This window comes from Eumetopias jubatus, unplaced genomic scaffold (assembly GCF_037043125.1).
Source record: "Eumetopias jubatus isolate StellerSeaLion01/CBP00866 unplaced genomic scaffold, mEumJub1_p1.0 scaffold_9, whole genome shotgun sequence".
Taxonomy (NCBI): Eukaryota; Metazoa; Chordata; class Mammalia; order Carnivora; family Otariidae; genus Eumetopias; species Eumetopias jubatus.
In genome coordinates, this window is record NW_028274815.1 from 32,008,967 (window position 1) to 32,030,270 (window position 21,304).

At 41.3% G+C, this 21,304-nt stretch overlaps 1 protein-coding gene across 3 annotated transcripts in view; it reads right to left on the minus strand.

Moving 5' to 3' along the window:
- The window catches only part of DHX57 (DExH-box helicase 57), a 58,089-nt gene that overhangs the window by 5,698 nt on the left and 31,087 nt on the right, over positions 1–21,304 (minus strand). For all 3 annotated transcript variants that reach the window (XM_028117199.2, XM_028117200.2, XM_028117198.2), the window contains 11 exons: positions 19,526–19,642; positions 15,763–15,859; positions 14,796–14,969; positions 13,956–14,156; positions 12,483–12,759; positions 10,165–10,260; positions 9,997–10,080; positions 7,382–7,516; positions 6,431–6,505; positions 4,408–4,542; positions 1,368–1,568 (listed from right to left, as the gene is read on the minus strand). In XM_028117199.2, coding sequence (XP_027973000.1) covers positions 1,368–1,568; positions 4,408–4,542; positions 6,431–6,505; positions 7,382–7,516; positions 9,997–10,080; positions 10,165–10,260; positions 12,483–12,759; positions 13,956–14,156; positions 14,796–14,969; positions 15,763–15,859; positions 19,526–19,642 — 1,592 coding nt within the window. The remainder of the gene's footprint in view (positions 1–1,367; positions 1,569–4,407; positions 4,543–6,430; positions 6,506–7,381; positions 7,517–9,996; positions 10,081–10,164; positions 10,261–12,482; positions 12,760–13,955; positions 14,157–14,795; positions 14,970–15,762; positions 15,860–19,525; positions 19,643–21,304) is intronic.

The following is a 21,304-nucleotide window of genomic DNA, read 5'->3' on the forward strand; positions in this document are numbered from 1 at the left end:
GGTTTGCTGCTCCCCCATCATTTGGCAACCATGCAGTTTGCACCCTGACCTAACTCAAACTAGGCTCATGCCATGAGCTTTGCCAGAGTGATGGCTCAGATCATCTGGGCCTTAGAGTTTATGACATTCCTTTGGCCAGAGAAATTGACTTAGGAGAGGAAGTTTCTTGTCTCCCCTCCTGGACAGTATGCTGCCACACAGATGTGAGGCCTGGGGCTACGGCAGCCATCAGGCTTTTGTTGTCCTTGAGCTGCTGAATTAAACCAACCCTGCCTGGCGTTCCTGACCTGTTCCGTGCAATACGGCAGCCACCCGTCACACGTGGCTAATCTAATGGCCAGTTCAAACAGATGTGCTGTGAGTATAAAATACACCCCAGATTTTAAAGATTTAATATAAAAAAAATCTCAATAAATTCTTATACTGATTACATGTTGAAATTAAAACTTTTTACCTATATTAGGTTAAATAAAATTAATTTCACCTATTTTTTACATGTGGCTACTAGAAAAATTGAAATTACATATATGCCTCACATATTTTTATTGGACTATGCTGCTTTAGACTTTATAGTTAAATGTGCCGATAAATTCTCTTTAATGTTTGAATTGGTATCTTTTTTTTTAAGATTTATTTATTTATTTGAAAGAGAGAAAATGAGAGAGAGAGAGAGAGAAAGAGAGAGCACATGAGAGGGGGGAGGGTCAGAGGGAGAAGCAGACTCCCTGCTGAGCAGGAAGCCCGATGTGGGACTTGATCCCGGGACTCCAGGATCATGACCTGAGCCGAAGGCAGTTGCTTAACCAACTGAGCCACCCAGGCGCCCCTGAGTTGGTGTTTCTGCTTCTTGCTACCTTTCTGCCAGATGCAAATGTTAAAATGAATTTTTCTTTCCTAAACATATATTCCCTTTAAATGTTTCTGCAGATTCCAATAGTGAATACGTGAGACCTGAGAATAAAAGAATTCAGACCCATTTCCTTTTTTTTTCCTTAATGGTAGTGGTAGAATCAGGGTGATTTTTATTTTTGCTCACCTATATTTTCTGATTTTTCTTTGGTGAACATGTGTTATTTGTACAACAATTAGGAAGATCCAACATCTCACTCACGGCTTCTGTCCCGAGCCCTTCACACCAGCCCATCCTGGGCTCCCCTCCCCGTGGACTGCCCAGTCTCTCACTGAGCCTCCAGCCCTGGCCTCCCTCCAGCCTGGATTGTGCTCCGTGTCCCCCCCACCCCCACCTCGCCCCATAGTTCACTCTTCCTCAGCTCTGTTGTCTGTGGTGCCTGAAGGAATGCCCTCTACTTCACAGCATCAAAGCCCCTCAGGGCCTGCGCCTCATAGACAGGCCCGCTAGCCCTTACCTGATGGGAAGCAGCTGCAAAACGGATCCAACCATCATCCAAGGACACAACAAACTCCCCTCTCTGAAGCTGCACACTCACTTGGCCTCCCCCGAACAAGACCAGTGGGTACACGGACACCATACTGCAGTCTCGGATGAACACCCGACTAGTTTTGATCTTTTCGTGGTACACCAGGTAGGGGCTGTCAAAGTGTCTGACCTAGAACAGAAAACCTCAGATGATGACACTGGCAGCCGGAGGGGAGCTCCCCCCATTCCACGGATTGAAGTACCATCTGTCCATGAACGACTCCCCAAATTCTCTCCAGCCGGTACCTGTCCCCCGAGTCCAGGCTTCCACGTGCAATCGCCTTCTTGACATCTCACTTTGGATCTCTAATAAGCATCTCAGACTTTCATTCAAAAGGAATTCTTGATTTTCCCCTTTACGGTATTCCCTTCCCGCTCAGTACATGATGTTCCCATTCACCTCGCCGCACACGTCCCCAATTTAGAAGCCGTCCTCGACTGCTCTTTCCCCTCACTCCATCGAAATTATCACTAGGGCCTGTCGGTTCTCTTTTCTAAATACATAACGAACTGACATAGTCTCCCCGCCGTGACAGTTACCACCTCAGCTCAGAGCATCACCGACTCGCATGGACCACGGTCATGGCTTCCTAAGCGCTCGCCTGTCTTCTGTTTTACCCCTTCATGGTCTCTTCCCCCCCAGCAGCCACTGTGATCTTTTAAAAACACATGCACAAAAGCCTGCAGGGACTTGGAGAATAAAATCTGAGACCCTTCCCGTGGCCTCTGAGGCCCCACACAACCTGGCCCAGTGCAGCGGCTCCTCTGGCACCTCACAGCGCACCCCACCTGTCCCGGCCACTGGCCTGCACCCCCGGAGCGCGCCAGTGTGCTCCCGTCTCGTTTCCTCTGCCAGAATGTTCTCTCCTTAGATATCTCCATGGCTCGCCCTTCTCTGCATTTAGAATCTGCTCAGTCGTTTTCTCCTCCGAAGGTTCTTCCCTGACCACTCTTGGCAAAATGGCCCCTCTCCTGTCACTCTCAACCTCTTACTCGGTTTTCTTTTTCTTGATAGCATTTGTCACTAACCTGAGGTGATCTGTTTACTTATTGTTTACTTACTTGCCTGTCTTCCTCAGCAGAACAGAAGCTCCCTGAGGACAGAGACCTTGTCTGTCTAGTTCATCCACTGCCCTCCATGGCCCACAACCGTGCCTGGCACAGAGGAGTTGTGAGTAGACACTGAATGGATGCATGAATAATGTGGATTCATTGCATGAATGTCATGGTAAACTCAGTAGAGGAGGAGTAGAGCTAACTCAGCCCTCTAGTTCCAAAGTATGTGTGCGGCTGAGAGAACAGATGACCTCCCGGGCCTCAGATTCTTCTGGGCTTAAGGAGATCCTTTTCACGCTCTGCTGACATGTTACTCAGTAGTTGCAGAGGGCTGACCAGCCCTAACACTTCAAATTCTCTTCCTCCATCCTCTCTCCTCTTTTGCTCCATCTCCTCTCGAAGTTTTATTGAGCATCTGCTTTCAGCTAGGCGCCACGCTAGACATGGAGAATATAGAAGTGTATGCCATGCAATTCCTGTCTTTAGGAATTTCACAATTCCACACAGGAGATGTACCACAAACCATAAAACAATGTGATAAGCGCAACAGTGGATAAAATGCATGCCACATGATGGTGGAACCAGAAATAAAGAGCAACTTTGAGGGAGAGCTTCTTCATGGAAGCTCGAAGGCTAGGAGCCTGCTGAGAATGAGAACATCATTCCAGGTTCCAAGGAAGTGTGTCCGATGTCATAGCACACAGAAGGATCAAAAGGGGGGGAACGGTGGGGGACATGGTACAGGAGGGGCCAGGCGCGCAGGATTCCTGGGAGTGTTTGTAGGAGACTCCATGCAGGAAGAGTTCTAAGCCAGGGAATGACGTGACCGAATGTGTGTTTTGCTAAGTTACTTCTGGCAGCAGGACCGTAAAAGACTGGAGAGGAAGGACCAGAGTCAGATCATGACAGCACTTTCAGGGTTTGAACTGAGGAAGGGAGAAGGGGAGGAGGCCCATCCGAGAGTGTCGTTAGGGGCAACTGCTGGGACCTGGGGTCCAAATGGACCGGAGTAAGGAGAAGAGCGGCAGAGTCTCTGTGAGCACAGGGTTCTGGTTGGGAGGGTGCCGTTCACCAAGACACGGAAGATGGGAAGAGAAGAGGGAAGTGGGAGATAGAGTCTGAGGTGAGTGGCAGGCGTCTGGCTGATGATCTCCAGCAGGAGAGCTCTGAAGAAGCCCAGGCCAGAGAGAGATCTGGGGCTCTGTGGCCGCTTGTAGGTGGCCGTTAGAACCACAGTGCCATGCTCTGGTGCTTCGGGAGAGGTAAGTGCGCTGTAGGGAGAAAATGAGGACTAAGGACAGAACCACTATTTCAGAGCAAAGGAACCAGTTAAAGAGATGTCAGGGGATGATCAGAGAGAACGAGAAGAAAGTGGCATTTTAGGAGCAAAACTGCATCAAAGATAGTTTCAGGAGGACGGGAGGTTAATGCTGTCAAATACTACACAAGAGTCAAGTCTGAAGAGGACCAGGGCATGTTCTCTGGGTTTGACAACAAGGAGGCGATGCGTAACCTGTGGGGAGGTGAGCGGAGCGGCGGGAGCAGAGCCTGGCAGCTGCAGGAGGAAGGAGCACCGAGGCAGTGCCATCGGTGAGTTCAGGTCATTTAAGGCACACATTTAGTGATGCAGTTACATCCTGACTTCTTCAATCACCACTGCACAGAAACAATTTTACATCTGAAAGCAGGTTTGAGCATTTTTTTGGTATCCAGTAGAATTTTCTTAAAATGGAAATAGTCTTTCCCCAAACAGTCCAATTTCTAGTTTGTTCATGCTTATTCAACCTTCCCCAAGTCAGTGGTGCTGCTGGGGACAGAGAACAATAGAAGGAGGTTTGGCTGACTTGAAGGGACTGTGCTGACCCCTGCAAGACCTGCCATATGTGAATACAGGTGTACCCCACCATTCCAACCTGATAGTTCACTGAGGAAGGGTGAATGTGCACATATCCATCGTTCTTGGTGACAAACTTCAACTCATCTGATTTGGGTTGCATTCTGACAGCTCCGGTACTGGTCTTCTGAAATTTCCCTTCTGGGCTTTTCACCTAAACAGCAGGTATTTTGGGGTAGGGGGGATATATATATATATATATTATATATTTTTTCATGAGAGGAAGCATCCCTTGGCACAAAACCAGTCTTGTCTGAATGCTTTTGCTGTTTCTACCCTATTTCCTTTTGGAAGCAGTATAAGCATACTTTTCCCCCTTTTCTTTTTCTGAACCACCAAGAAGTGTGGATGAAGTGCAGCAGCTCTGGGAGACTATACCGCACACCAGCCACATGGCGGTGGACGGACGTTGCTCCTGGAGGTCTGCGTCGAGTCTCAGCTGCAGAGGTCCAGCCGAGAACAGCGGAGCAGGACCCTGCTTCAAACCTAATCCAACTTTTCCAAATGTATTTCTTTCCAAAAGAGGGAAAGAATTATATGAATAAACATACTGTTTCATTTGAAAAAAAAAAGTTTATGTGCACATATACATACATATGAATTATCCATATATATGTTTTGCAAAAATAATGCACTGTTACTATAGAAAGTAACATATTAGGAAAAAAGAAGAAAATAAAGATATCCTGTAACCACATGATTAAGAGATAACTAGCACTATATTTGATGAATATTTTAGTTTTCGGTGCTAGATTTGTTTATATACACAAAGAAAACTATAAACATATAATATAAATAAAAATATACACATATTGAAACTAATGTAGGATCATTTTCTACAATCTACTTTTTAAACTTAATACATTGAGAACATCTTTCCATGTTGTTAAATATTTTCTTAGAACATAATTCTAAATGGCTATACCTAGTTAGGATCTATAATAATTTTACTAATAAATTCCCTATTATTGGTACCTTAGATTGTTTGCAATTATAAACAGAGCTAGAATGAACATTCTCCTACCTGTATTTTTATGCATACATGCAATTATTTCCTAATCAATAAGGCCTCAGAAATGAAATCTAGAATGGGTGTATCAATTTATACTCCCACTAAGAGTGAGAGGGTTCATTGTGAGGGGCTTCTGACAGCACCAGTATTAAAATTTTTAAAAACTTGTGTCACATTGTAATCACCCAAAGCCCATAGTTTACCTTAGGGGTTCACTCTTGGTGGTGTATATTCTATGGGTTTATGCAAATGTATAATGACATGCACATATTACAATGGTATCATGCAGTCTTTTTGGCTGCTCTAAAAATTGTCTGTGCTCTGCCTATTTGTTCTTCCCAATCCTTGTTTTGTTTTTTTTCCTGTCTCCATACTGTTGCTTCAAATGATTTTCTAAAATAAATTTCAAATGGTTTGAAAAGCATGCAAGTACTGAGCAGAAAATGTGCCAGAAATTCATCCGCAGATGTCAACCGAGCATTTAACAAAATGTTAAATGTGAAACAATTTAGCACTCTGACAAATTCATAGTCTTTCTAAGTTTGACAAGGACTGGATAATTAAAACTTAGGTAAAAGTTCAACAGCACATATAGAAGGGTTTTCCAGAAGGCTGGCCACAGGTGGTCCTGTGGCAGAGCCCTGGCTTGTTTGATTTTGTTCTTACCTAACTGTAGTCCAGAGCAGAGGCCATAATGGAAACTGTAGTAGAATTAAGCTTCTATCTAATATAGAAGGCTGGTTATGCACATGTTAGCTGGCAGGGTGACATCTATGTCCATTTAAATTTCTAGAATGTCATGTTAGAAGGATTAAAAAGGCACCTCATTTTATACAATAAATGTGTTCTTGAACAATGTTATCTGAACAGATTTGGGGAACTGAAGGACTGGAAATGTATACAAAGTTTAAAAGGCTCTGTGTGTCTTTGTATGTATCTCTTTAAGATGATTAACGTGTATGTCTTAACTTATGTCCCTTGGCTACAGACCAAACAAGAAGTGGGAGGAACTAGGAAAACGTTTGGTTACCTGCACTACATTTGGATAAAGAGCAGCGCACAGCATTGCTGATATCAGCTTGGGGTTCTCAGCATTTGAGTTTGCCTATGGGAGAAAGACAGCATTGATCTTATAAGTAATGTGGCTACTTCTGTTTGTACCCTGGAATTTACCATTATATTTCATTGGATTTCTATCCTAAAACAAAACAAAACTAAATTAAAATACCTAATTTCTATCTTTTTGCTAGAAAAATTCTTTCTTTCTAAGTAAAAAATAAGTCTACCAGACCATATTCACATAGGACCCACTCCAAGAAGCCCACAGTAACTCTGGGTCTCTGCAAAGCAGTTACAAAGCCAGTGTTCCTAAGGATCAGTGGACAGAGTTTCTTGCTCATGAGATGCTCATGATCTGCAGAAAGTACTAACTGCACTGAGAACAGAGAAACATCAGGTTCATCTTGAAGAAGCATTCTTCCTTTGATCATATAAAAAAACTATTCTTGGTTGGAAAAAGGCTGGTGTGATTTAAGAAGACATTATTGAAACATTTATTTTACCTCTCACAAGCTTATCAAGAACCGGTTTGGGGATGCCTGGGCGGAGCAGTTGGTTAAGCATCCGACTCTTGGTTTCAGCCCAGGTCGTGATCTCAGGGTGGTGAGATCAAGCCCTGAGTTGCTCTCTCCCTCTCCCTCTGCCCCTCCCGCTTGTGCTCCCTCTCTCTCAAATAAATAAATAAATCTTAAAAAAAAAGAGAACTGGTGTGAAATTAAAAAAAACAAAACAATAATAGCAACAATTAACAGAAAAACCCTTCTGTTTTTAGGAGTGTTTCCTGACACTTATTTGTGGAAAGAAAATCAAGAATTTCACTAAGCCCACTGCTCAGCAGGCTTAAGTAAAAAATTAAGTGAGTTAATATACTATCCATGTGCTAATTAAAGAGAAATAAAAGAACTAACTATACATTCTTTACCTCTTCTCCTGTGGCGCCCAAGATACCATCTCCTCCTTGGGCCCTTTTCTCAATTTCCCTTGCTCTGAGTCCCTCCTTTACAAAGCCTATATCTGATAACAGTTCAGTGAATTGTCGTTTGAGGCTGGCCATTTCCTGAAAGAAATGGAAAAAATTCTTTAAGGCTAGGCAGCAGCAAATCAAAGGTAAGTGCAGAGTCAGTGGATAGTAGTGAGGCTCCTATGGGTCAACAGAGAGGTATGAAGATTATCTTGTCTGGTCATTTCCAGAAGGGCACTTTTTACTTTGACAAACAGCAGGCAGAGTGAAAGAGTTATACAGAAATTCAACCAATTTCAGAAAACCTAAGGATCATTTATTTAACTCTAAATCACAGTTTTTAAAAACACGTTCATCAGAATTGGGGTAGATCTGACTTTACCAGCAATTCTTAGGACAGCAAAAAATACAGTTTACTTTGGACACCCACTCAAGGTGCTGTGACATTGTCTAGTTTTCCCTACTTACATTTCTGCTCTGGTCCCCTTAGTTCCTCACTGAGCCCACAGTGGTTAGTGTTCACTCTCAATGGATGCAGAACACCCAGCTCAGAACTTACTTTCTATTACCTTGTGATCTCTCTGGCTCACATCTTTTCCTAGGAATAAGGACATTATTAAGTGGTTTAGATTTAGACACCCCTTTGTGTAGCTGAGCACAAGTGTGAGAAAGAAATGAACAGGCCTCTTTCTCTTCTGGCCACTGTTCAAATAGAGGCTGTGTATCAGGTGATAGAGAAGGAGGTAAGAACAGTCAAAGAACTGAGAGCCAAGCAATACTACCCTGTCTCTTGATGACAGCTTAAGTATTTTCTTGAAATGTCTCACGTACACATGGATAACCTGGCAAAATATAGCTAGGACTTCTCTATCATGACAAGGTTTTAACTGATATCTTAATAAATCTTAATATCTTTAGTGAGAAGAGGAAACTCTGACAGACCTTCCAGATCATGGCAAAATGTACATACATCCTGAACATTCATAAGAAATGTAATCTGAAAGAAATATCATTTTACACTTAAATATTAATGACTTGAGGACATATCTACGACTGCACCTTCCATATAACATACCCTTCAGACCAGTGGTTCTCAACCCTGGCTGCATACTAGAATCCCTTGGTGCACCCAACTACAATAAACAGATGCTCAGGCCCCATCCACAGAGATCCAGATGTAACTGGCCTGGGGTGGAACCTGGGCATTTTTATTCATTTATTTTGTTAAGCCTCCTCAGGTGAATCTAATGTGCAGCCAAGATCGAAAATTATTGCTTTTGGTGTCCTTAGAACAAAGCTTGAGCCTGTGTCCTCTCGTGATGCCTCACTGCAGTACACCTCAAGGCAGAGAATGAAGGCCAATAGTGGGGATGCTTCTGAAGTCTCTTACTTCGTTTTATTTATTTATTTTTTAAAGATTTTATTTATTTATTTGACAGAGAGACACCAAGAGAGGGAACACAAGCAGGGGGAGTGGGAGAGGGAGAAGCAGGCTTCCCATAGAGCAAGAAGCCTGATGAGGGGCTCGATCCCAGGACCCTGGGATCATGACCTGAGCCAAAGGCAGACACTTAACGATTGAGCCACCCAGGCACCCCTCATTTTAAATAACCAATTCATTCAATTCTGCATTTCTTCAATGAATCTTTACTGAGCGTCAACTGTGTGCTAAGCACCGTTCCTGGCACTGGGGATACAGTGTCGAACAAAACGGTAAGGTCTCGGCTCTGAGGGAGCTTCTGGGATAGAGAGATAGATAAATAAATAAATGTCAGGTAGTGGTAAGCACTAGGGACATTAATTTTGTGTTCTATTCTAGGACATCTTTTAATAGGAAAGCAAAGTCCTTCCCTTTCTCCAGCCTGAAAATCTCTGAGTAAAACATATGCTTTACAAAGCTGTGTACCGCCATTACTCTGGATTCTCCTACCACCGTGGAAAGGTGCCTACAACACTGTCCCAACAGAAGACAGAGCCCTCTCCACTATGGCCCAGAAGATAAGAAACCTTCTCTTTCTTGTACACTCATTATTGACATCTCAGCCTCTGATGGACATAGGGAAAATGAACAAAACCTGGTTCAGGACTCATTCTCTGCTTTTGTGGAGAAGGTAAGGAGCTTGGCGATGGTCACAGACCACTCTGAGAATATGATGAAAGCTATGATGAAAGTCCCTCTCTCCACAATAAGGCACGTATGTATAAGCATCTGATTTTGCATATAATTTCAGGGGTTTATGGATCCAGGTTAAGAATGCCTGGTAGAATTCCTGAAAAAACTGACTTCCGGTAAGCAGTAATCTTCCTAGTGTCTGTATTCTCCTATCCTCCACATAAGTAAACACAGATTCACTGAAAAGAGGAAAAGTGGGTCAGTTGAAAGGTTCAGTGCAGAAGGCTTCATGTCAGAGGATGTAAAACAGGAGTGTGTTTTACACAGCTGATAAAGCCAAGCATATTCCAGAAGTGATACTTTTAATGTGAGGCAGGACAAGGGAGACAAAGTTGCAACACCCTCTGGTGTGTAGCTACAACAGAAAAATGAATGAAAACAAACTGCCACAGAAATAACGCACCTGAAGAACTCTTCCAGACAAGAAGTTCTGTCTGCAGTAATTATAACTTGCACGCATTCCTTCTTTCGTACTTAGCTGCCATCCCTAAATTTTGGAGAAAATAAAAGTGAACTTACTCTTTAGTGCCAATTCTGGTAATACACCTCAGCTATTAAGTTATATACTTACCTTATATGCTCGTAGAAGAGCCAGATAGTCGCTGTTTGCAAATGCAAATTCTAGCTTTTTCTGGTTAGCTTCCTCTTTTTTATCCCAGGGAGACACCTAAATGAGGAAAACCAGGTTTCAAGGGCACATTTTACCTGAGGTTTCTTTCTTTTTTTCCTTCAAGATTTTATTTTTAAATAATCTCTATATCCAATGTGGGGTTTGAACTTACAACCCCGAGATCAAGAGTTGCATGCTCCACGAACTGAGCAAGCCAGGAGCCCCATGATTTTTGACAAGAATGCCAAGACCATTCAATGGTGAAAGAACAGTCTTTTCAACAAATAGTACTGGGACAACTGAATAGTCATATGCAAAAGAATGAAGTTGGACTCTTACCTCATGCCATTTACAAAAATTAACTCAAAATAGACCAAAGACCTTAATGCAAGAGCAAAAACTATAAAACTCTTATGGGGCGCCTGGGTGGCTCGGTTGGTTGGGTGTCCGACTCTTGATTTTGGCTCAGGTCATGATCTCAGGGTTGTGAGATCAAGCCCCACGTTGGGCTCCGCCCTGAGCATGGAGTCTGCTTAAGCTACTCCCTCTCCCTCTGCCCCTTAGCCCACCCCACTAAAAAATAAATACAAATAAAACTATAAAACTCAGAAAAAACATTGGAATAAGGCTTCATTAACTTTGGATCTGGCAATGGATTTTTTTTGAGTGTAGTTGATACACAATGTTACATTAGTTTCAGGTATACAACACAGCGATTTGACAAGTCAGTAATTGATACATTATGCTATGCTCACCACAAGGGTAGCTACATCTGTCATCATACAACACTATTACAATATTGCTGACTATATTCTTTATGCTGTGCCTTTTATTCCCATGAGTTATTCATTCTATAACTGGAAGCCTGTATCTTCCACACCCTTTCAGCCATTTTGGCAATGGGGTCTTTTTTTTTGTTTTTAGGATTCTTAACTATGACAATGGAAGCTCAAGGAACAAAAAACTGGATAAACTGGACTTCATCAAAATTAAAAACTTTAGTGTTTCAAAGGACATATCAAGAAAGTGAAAAAGGTAACCCAGGGAATGGGAGAAAATATTTGCAGATCATATTTCTCATAAGGGACCTGTATCCAGAATATATAAACAACTCTTACAAATCAATTTAAAGATGAATAACCCAATTAAAAAATGGGCAAAGGATCTGAATAGACATTTCTTGAAAGAAGATATACAGATGGGAAATAAGCAAATGAAAAGATGTTTACTATCATTAGTTATTAGAAAAACAAGTTGAAACTACAAATTTACACCCCCTAGGATGATTATAATAAAAAAGTCAGATAATAACAAGTGTTGGTGAAGATGGGGAGAAATTGCAACACTGATAAAAGGCTGGCAGAATGTAATGTGCAGTTACTCTGGAAGAAGAACTGGAAGTTCCTCAGAAAGTTAAATATATAGAGTTACTATTTGATCCAATAATTTTACTCCTAGGTATATACCCAAGACAAATGAAAACATATGTCTACATAAAAACTCGTACATGAACGTTTACCAGCAAAGGTGGAAACAATCCCAAATATCCATCCAGTGTTGAACGGATAAACAAAATGTGGTATGTCCATACAAAGGATATTATTTGGCAAAGGAACAAAGTACTGATTACGCTCTAACACAGATGCACCTTAAAAGCATTATGCTAAGTGAAGAAGCCAGTCACAAAAGACTATATATTATATTATTTCATTAATATGAAATGTCTGGAATAAGTAAATCTATGAAGACAGAAAGCAAACTGGTGGTTGCCTAGGGCTGCAGTGGATGAGGAATTAGAGGGGGGAAGGGGAGTGACTGCTAAGGGGTTTCTTAATGAGGTCATAGAAATGTTCTAAAACTGACCATGATGAGGACAACATAAACTAAAAATTACTGAATATACAATTTAAATGGGCAAATTATATTTCAATAAAACTGTTAAAAAAAAGTGGTCCAATGTATTTACTGCCTGTTAAAATCATGCTGGGGCACTTTTGCTTGCTTGCATTTTCTGATTTTTCTTTAATGAGCATGGATGGAGCAGATAAAATAAAAAGCACATTTACGTTATTTCAATAAGTTGGATTTTCAGTTCTTAATCTTCATTTGAGGCATGGATTTCTTTGAGGATCAGACAAAAGTTATAGACATTGCGACCTAAGACTTCCCATCTATCATCCTCTTAAGAAAATGTGTGGGCAGGTTCATATAACCCTGAATCCCCCATGGTCCCCTTAGAGATCCCTGGACTCCAGTTTAGATGAATGTTGTTTACTTACAAAAGGAGACTTAAAAGCCAAACTGGCAGCAATGGTGAGGGCAGGATCCAGACAGCGGAAGATAGACCCAAACAGCATCAGTTTGCCGATTCTCACATCCACGGGCAGAGAGGCCAAGTGATACCCTAGAGGGGTCAGCTTTTCATCTGGAGTTAACGCTCCTAAGTCTCGTAATCGTATTTTTGAGGCACGGAGAGAGTCAGTGTGTGGCGGCTCAATGAGCCGAGAGAACACAGACTGAAGATTGTGAGTGCTAAACATCTCTAAAATTTTAATTCTACAAAAAGAAAACAAAATAGTAATTTGTCCATTTTATTTCTGGAGAGATGACACAGAAGACTAAGCTTCTTTCTTGAACGAAAATAGTTGGTAATTTCCCAGGCATACGCTTTCATAAGCCAGACAATGCTAAATACACTTTCTTTTCCTTTTTTGGGGGTGGGGGGGGCAGCGGGAGAGGGAGAGAGACAATCTTAAGCAGACTCTGAGCTGAGCATAGAGCCTGAAGCGGGGCTCGATCTTCCCACCCCGAGATCATGACCTGAGCCAAAATCAAGAGTTGGACACCCAACCGACTAAGCTACCCAGGTGCCCCTGAGCTGTTTTTAAATCATATGTACCATGTAATTACATTTTCCCCTCTCTTCTCCTCCCTCATGGGTCATTCAACTTCCAAAACTCTCAAATCTCCTCGCTCCTCTTCATTTGCACTGTTACTACCTTAGTTCAAGGCAACTGCTTGCCCAACTTCTTAAGACCTGACTGTGGACACTTAAAAGCAGGGCCTGGGTCTTGTATCCTATCTCTAGTGCTTAGCTCAACCCCTGGCAAATGGAAGGCTTTCAAAATATACCTGCTGGATAAAAGGGGAGCTATAACATCTTTGTACAAGTAACTTTTTTTGCTTTGGGTTATTATTTTATGGGCATACTCCCTCAAAGCAGTGACTGGGTCAGAGGGCATGGGTTCTTACTAATGCCAACCACATTTTCAGAAAAGTTGAACCAAAGGTTGCCCAACTTCAATAACACTGAGTTCGATCATTCATTCATTAAATCCTATTTTATGAAATTTGTTCTTCTTTGTTCATCTGGTAAATAAGAATGTTTCTCAAGTTATTTTTGTTCACTTTGCTCTGATAATGAGGCTGTAGATTTTTTTTGCCTTTGATGATTTAATATTGGTGTTGCCCCTAGCAGAAATTTCTTGATAAGTTAGATTACTTTCCTGAGTTACAAATGTATTCTTAAGCTCTATTTTAGGGCCATTCTTTGCAATGTAAGAGATCTTCATGTGCAGAAAGTTAAAACGAATGATAAAGGCAACACTGAAGAGCTCTTCCTTTGCAAATGAGTGAATTCATCCATGTCCACTCTCAGCAAAATGTTTCCTACTAAGAAGAAGAACCCATGGGACTTAGGGTGAGAAACATGTAGACCTTCCAAAAGCCAGAACACAAAGAAAAAGGTGTACCTCAGACATAGCTGTTCCAACGGCACTCTTTGGATCTCTGGTAGCTGCTGCTTTAACAGCTGGTGATTGAAGTGATGGCTGGTGAATAAGTGGAAGCAGACCCCAGAGGCAACCCGGCCCGCTCGACCCTTTCTCTGCAGAGCATTGGCTTGAGAGACAAAAGTATCCTCTAGGCTCTCCATCCCTTTGCTGGCGTCATATCTACAGAAAAAAAGAAAATGGAAAAAGGAATTATTTTATAAAAACATGGCTAAGACCCTACTTAGCATGGACGGAACAGATGCACTACCTTACTTCTACCAAAGGACAAGTGTCCTGTGTGTTCTCGGGTAGTTCAGTCTGTGGTGGGAGCACACAGTGCAGATTTCAGTGGCATCAAATGCTGGTGAACTACATACAGTTCCTTTATGCAAACTTTTCTTTTCTTTTCTTTTCTTTGTATTTATTTGACAAATAAAAACTGTATATACTTAAGTGTGTTAAGTGTCTAAAACAATGTGATGTTTTGACATATGTGTGCACTGTCAAATGGTTACCGCAATCAAACTAATGAACACATCCATCACCACCTAGGTCACCTCTTTTTCACTCAAGCACATATAAAGCATATGGAAAAAAGAGAGGAAAAATAATTACTTCCAAGGTAAAACCTGAAAACTTTCCACCGCCGTTTGACTTTGAGACTAGGGCCCCGGTACAGAATCACTCATATACACCCATGTAGTTTTCCTAAAACATTTTTTCAAACCGCAATCCGTGCCACTCAAGAGCATCGTCATTGACACGTCACTCTCACTGAGGCATCTTTAACCCTCCTCTTACTGTGCCGAAGGAGAATACCTCTTCTCTTTCATTTTCCCAGAATCGATGACATAGACAACATCGTCAATGGTTATGGATGTCTCGGCAATGTTGGTGGAAATTATAATCTTAGTTACGCCCACAGGGGGTTTTACAAACACCGCCTGCTGCTCTTCACTGGATAAAGATGAATGAAGTGGGTGAACCACACATCTGAAAGGAAAGAGAAGCACATTTAGTGTTCTAGCACTAAAGGCTGAAATTGGATTCATGGTGGGTCAATTTCTATTAAAATTAGCAATAGGGCTCCAAGTATCAGCAGCTTCTCTACAACCTGCCCTCAGGATCCAGCTCTTCTAAATGGAAAGGTTCCTTCCAAGCCTTACAAAACATGCACTCAGTTCTATGAACTAGAAACCTCGCACCACCTTGGGAAAAACTGGAGGGTAACTCAGTAGTAAATAATCAAGAGGACTGTATAGTTGCTATTCTACAAGTAACAAGCCTAGAGCACACTAACAGTAGAGAATCGTTTTTCCTCTGTCTTTAAATCCAGAGAATAAGAGGCAATGATGTATGCTCAGAGGCTTCGTTCTTGTATTTCTAGGGAGCGTTCAACCCTTCAGGACTTGTCCCCTTAGATATGAAAACACATGTCTTGCTACTGGAAAAGAAACTGTTACAAATTACTTTATTCTCAAATGGCAGCATTTTTTTGTTGTTACACTGGCTTCTCCCATGCCCCCTACGTAGCAACTGAAATCACAGGCAATTTTGCTGAGTCACTACGCTAAGTGAAGAGAAATATTTTTATTTAATGGATTGGGAATGATTGCTTCCCTGGAACAAATAGGTCTGTCTCCTTCCAGCTGGCGTACACAAACATATTCTTGAGGAGTGACACCAGGGTGTAAAGAGGGTGATGGCTGTCAGAGACTGTTCTGGTTAGTCATCTTTGCATGTACCTGCAACATATGGTCAAGGATATGGAAAGCAGTTAACTTACCGATGACTGCGTCTATTGTTGAAAAGAGAATTAGATTGTAGCTGTTCATATAGCATTTTGATTTCTGCTAGTCCCGGTAAAAATACAAGTATAGCACCTGGGTACATAAAAAGAATCAATGTGATAGATGCAAAAAAGGAAAAACTAATATGGACTATAGAGCTATTTTAAATTTTTTAAAAATGTAATAATCTGAGATTTTTTTCCACTGCCAATTTTCTTTGTAAAGTCCCCAGGGATTTAAATGGATAGCAGTATTTTTCATACATTTTCTGACTTAACTCCAAAATGAATGGGGTATTATTATCTTTCCACAAGAGGAAAAACTGAAGTGTAGAAAAATGTAATACCTTAAGTTATACAAGAACCATTAGCAAAGCTCTTTAAACATACTTCTACTGTGCACTGGGCACTGACATTGTTTCTCTAGGAAGAGTTATCCTTCTAATCTTGTAAGACAGGAAGACTCTTCTATTAGTAAATAAAATCCATAAACATTTCACTGGAAATGAGAAAAAGAAAATACAATTGGCTTGCCAACCTGAAAATCTAAATTCAGATATATGGTGGAGAGGCAGCACATTAACTAACCATGACATATTAAGAGTTTATGGGCTTTTAAATTTTACATTAAAGGAAATAAGCAGTGATAACTAAAAATAGAATATTTCTGTGCCAAGTGTGGGCACTCAGCAAGTCACCTTCTTTTGTGCTTTATCCCTAGAGGAAATTGACACCATCTTCACTAGCCCCTCCTTTAATCCCAAAAATATTTATTGGGTGCCTATGTCAGCTCTGTGCTAGGTACAGTGAAATATAAACCGAAGATCTGCCCACAAGGAACACAGGCCTATTATTTATCACAGTTATTCTCCCCACTAAGTAAATAAGGAAACTAAATTATTACAAAAATGGAACCCTGAAGGAGGCAAAAGATATCTTTGAGGGTTAGTTTCAACACTTCATAGTCTACAAAGCATGTTTACATACACTATCTCATTTGATCCTCACAACCACCCATTAAGGTTATTAGTACTTTCAAAGTGACTCAGTAACTTGGCCAAACGACAGTGTTAGTTAAGAGTGGGGCCTGACACAAACCTAAGGTTTCGGGCACCAAACCCATGCTCTTTCCATTACACGTTCCATGTTCCTCTCTACTAAAATACCACAAAATTTAAGAGTGGTAAAATTGGCTCAGGTCATGATCTCAGGGTTGTGATCTCGAGCCCCTTGATAGGCTCCGTGCTCCGCGGGGAGTCTGCTTAGTTTCCCTCTCCCTCTCCCTCTGTCCATCCCCCATCTTCCCCATGCACTCTCTTTAAAATAAATAAATCTTTTTTTTTAAGATTTTATTTATTTATTGGAGATGCTCCAATGTCACAACCCTGACATCGTGACCTGAGTCAAAACTAAGAGTCAGTTGTTTAACTGACTGTGCCACCCAGGCACCCCATAAATAAATCAAGTGTTAAAAAAAAAAAGTGATAAAATAAACATATGGATGGGAAAAAATTTTTTGTCTATATTTTTATGTGCCTCCTGATCTGCTCTGCCCTCACAGCTTGGCCAGCTGTATTGGGAATACTTTTTTTTCAGGTTTATTTTCTTTTTCTTTTTCTTATTATTATGTTAGTAAACTCCACCCAACCTGGGGCTTGAATTCACAACGCTGGGATCAAGAGTCACAAGCTTTACCGACTGAGCCAGCCAGGTGCCCCTATGTCAGGGATATCTTTAATATTCACAAATCTATCAGAGTCCCTACTCACTATATTTACTCTGCTTTGAATTCAGGTAATTACCAATTCAGGTAATTTTCTTTTTTTTTTTTTTTTTTTGGTGAGTAAAGCAATAGAAGTTTATTAAGTGAAGATACAGAAAAAGCTCTCAAGAGTGCGAGGACCACAGGGTTGCCAAAGAGGGCCTTTAGGGTTGGTCTTTTATAGAAAGCTAACCAGGGAACTTAAATTCTTTTAACATCTCTATTGATAACACCTTCAATGGCTTACTTCCTTTTTAGGGGCTGGTTAGTCTTTTGTTGGTCACAGGTGATTATCATAAAGACACCCACCCCACACGACCCACCCCACACACCTAGGGCAGGGTGGTCCCCCTCTGAATTCACGTAATTTTCTAACAGTTCTTTTTGTCTGCTATGCCTGATGTTTTTCAACAATCATCTTTTCCTTTGGGATGAAAGAAGACATTAAGCCCAGTGATAATGCATTAGCCGACACTGAGTACTTGCCAAGACATAACAAACAAGGCACTTCAATCCTTTCATGTGGCTCTTACGGCTCTATAGAAAATACCACGTAATGATTACAGTCTACGCAGACGAGGGCAGCCATTCCCACTTCTCTAAAGCACTGCGTAGGTGAGCACATGATGGAACTGTGTGATCAACTCACGATCACCCAACAATGGCTGCATCTATTCATGTGACAAATATTTACTCTGTACCTAAATATTCCAGGTGCCGTCCTGGGGTCTGAGGAACACACTGGTGCACAATAAATCCTTATTCTTAAGGAGTTTGCATTCTATTGAAGGAAACTGTCAGTAAGCAGTACTATAATTCTGGATATTGTGAAGTGCTATATTGAATATATATATTGAATATGGCACTTCACAATATAACTTTTGGATATCATGCTAGGGTAAGGGGTAGGCAGTGAGAAAACAGATATGGTGGTCAGAGAAGACTTCTCTGAAGAGAAGATATTTGACAGAAACCTGAGTGATGGGAAGGATTCAGTAATGAGAAGACTTGGGGGAGAAAGGACTGCAAATGAGGTTAAGAAGGCCACTGGGGTGGGAAGACAGTGAGCAAGGGGAAAGTAGTGATTGCTCTGGGTCATAGTAGTAGCAGGAGTAACAGTGATCTCAGCAATAATACCAACGACGTATGTTATAATTGTAATGTTACCATTATTAGGGGTAGTAGATACTATATGCCAGGCACTATGCTAAGTGCTTTACGTATGGTTTCTTTCTCACTTTTTAAATTTTTTTTATTATGTTATGTTAATCACCATACATTACATCATCAGTTTTTGATGTCTTTCTTACTTTTTAAAAAAGATTTTATTTTTAAGTAATCTCTACACCCAACATGGGGCTCAAACTCATAATCCCGAGATCAAGAGTCACATGTTCCACCGACTGAGCCAGCCAGGCGCCCCCACATGTGGTTTCTTTTAATCCTAAAAATAGCTATATGTCAGAGGAATTATGATTGTCTTCACTTCACAAACAAGGAAACTGAGGCAGAGCAGGATAAGGACTTCATCCAAGACTACACGTTCCTGAGTAGCAGAGCTAGAAGTTTATCAGGCTTCAAAGGAGGTTCTTTTAACCCTCCTGCCCTGTGACCTCCATGTACAGAGTCTTCGTGGAGTTCAGACACTCCTTTCCAGACTCCCATTTAGCCTGGGGCTGAGTGTTTACTATGTGGGTCACCCAGGCCTTCTTGTCAGCTTTCTTCCTTTTGGACTTTGTATTGTTAACATCTTTTTGCTCAGCGGGAAACAAAAGAGTGCTGAACAAAAAGGAGTTGGTGAACCTCAAAAAGTAAAAGGTAAAATTCCCCCTGAAAAGCCTAATAAGCAACATTACATGCAACTGGGGGTCCAAAAGTAAGGGTGGGGGCAAGGGCTCCAGGAAGGGAGGCCGCCCCCGCAGCACCCACTCTACCTCAGTGAGCGAGCCGTCTTCTCTTTCACCGTCTTATACACAAATTAAGACAAGAAGCGGTTACCTGGAGGGTAGGAGTGCTTTCCATCTACAATCCACTCTAACAAGGCCTCTATTAATTCAAGATTCACCTTTTCGAAATCCATGATGGACATTGTTTTGATGACCGATTTGCTAACCCCTGAAAGGTAAAAATCAGAAGGATAATTATACCTTATTGAAGACAATGATGCCTGTGAACTAGGTGAGTCTCTTGATTTAATGACACAGATGTTCACACTTATGCACCAAAATTTTCTTTCAGTCTCTCAGAAAATACATGCTTACAAGAGCACTTTTTGCTTGAACAATGACTCAAAGAACAGGCACCCGACCCTGCTGGAAAGGCCCAGATCGGCCACGTTTTTATTTCTTCCTTCCCTTCTTTTCTCCATCACACATTTATTGACAATTTAAATCCTAGAAACAAAATTCAAAGTCAAATACACTTTAGAAAGCTCTTCCAGATTCAATCAAGTCATGAGTCAGATCAGATGGAAGTCTAGGTAACAGTGATCCAGGGAAATCAACAGAGACCACAGCTTTTACCAACATCCTCACGACTGTGATTCTTAACCTTTAGGCTCCTTTGAGAAAAGGACAAAGGTTCTGGATCTTCCCTGAAAAATACATGTGATTTTAATGGCTTCACCAACAACCCCTGAATTCTAGTCACAGACTTTCAGGTTAAGGTCTCCAGTGCCTTTCTCATTTATCTGAGGCCTAGCGAAAGACACAGTTCTTTGGGCTATACTGTGTGCCTGAGCTCTTTTCAAAACAAATAGCATATTCTTGGGGAGACTAACTCTCCAAAGACCGCTGGCCTTTCTTCTCAGGTCCTCTTAATAGCCCATCGCCCCGAATATAGTCTAACTGGAACAACTGCTACAGGTGATATGAAGGAAGGGAAGCTTGCTATATTATGCTGAAGTTTGAAGAGGGGTAAAAGCAGTTTTAAACAATGTTGTTCTGGCAGTGTGAACCCTATGTTGGTCAAACGTGAAAAGAAAGGATGTGGTTGGGTGTGGAGGGCAGAGAAGGAATCATTTTTATATGTCAAGATTCCAAAAAGCATACTTTTCAAAAAGGAGAAGAAAGGATTAGCTAACAGAAAAAAAGAAAGTGAATGTAATTTTTTAAAAACTTATTAATAGTTTGGCAGTTTTTGCTAATCAATTACACACTTAAAAGGACGGTTATTATTATTTAACTAGAAAAAGTTTTAAAAATTGAGCTCAGAAACATTATTTAAGTTTCTGAGAAGTGAGAGAGACTTGAGATCAACTAGGCGCGGTCTTTCCTTGGTACAGGGAAAGGGAGAAGCTAAGCGGTCTGCCCATTACCAGACAGAAGCTAGTGGCAGAGCCAGGTTTCTTGACCCCAAATCTTCCATCCTCCTCCTTTAGAAAGAAGTTCTCAGAAGTGCTTTCTGAACTTTGGTAACCTGTGTGCTTGAAATCAGAAAGGCCTGGCTTAGATCCAGGCATAATTTTTATTTTATTTATTTTTTAAAAGATTTTATTTATTTATTTTAGAGAGAGATAGAGAGCACAAGTGGGGGGAGGGACAGAGGGAGAGGGAAGGAGAATCTCAAGCAGCCTCCACACTGAGTGTAGAGCCCGGCATGAAACTCAGTCTCACAACCCTGAGATCATGACTTGAACTAAAATCAAGGGTTGGATGCTTAGCCTACTGACCCACCCAGGCGTCCCATCCAGTCATAATTTTTATTTTTTTAAAGATTATATTTATTTATTTGACAGAGAGAGAGAGACAGCAAGAGAGGGAACACAAGCAGGGGGAG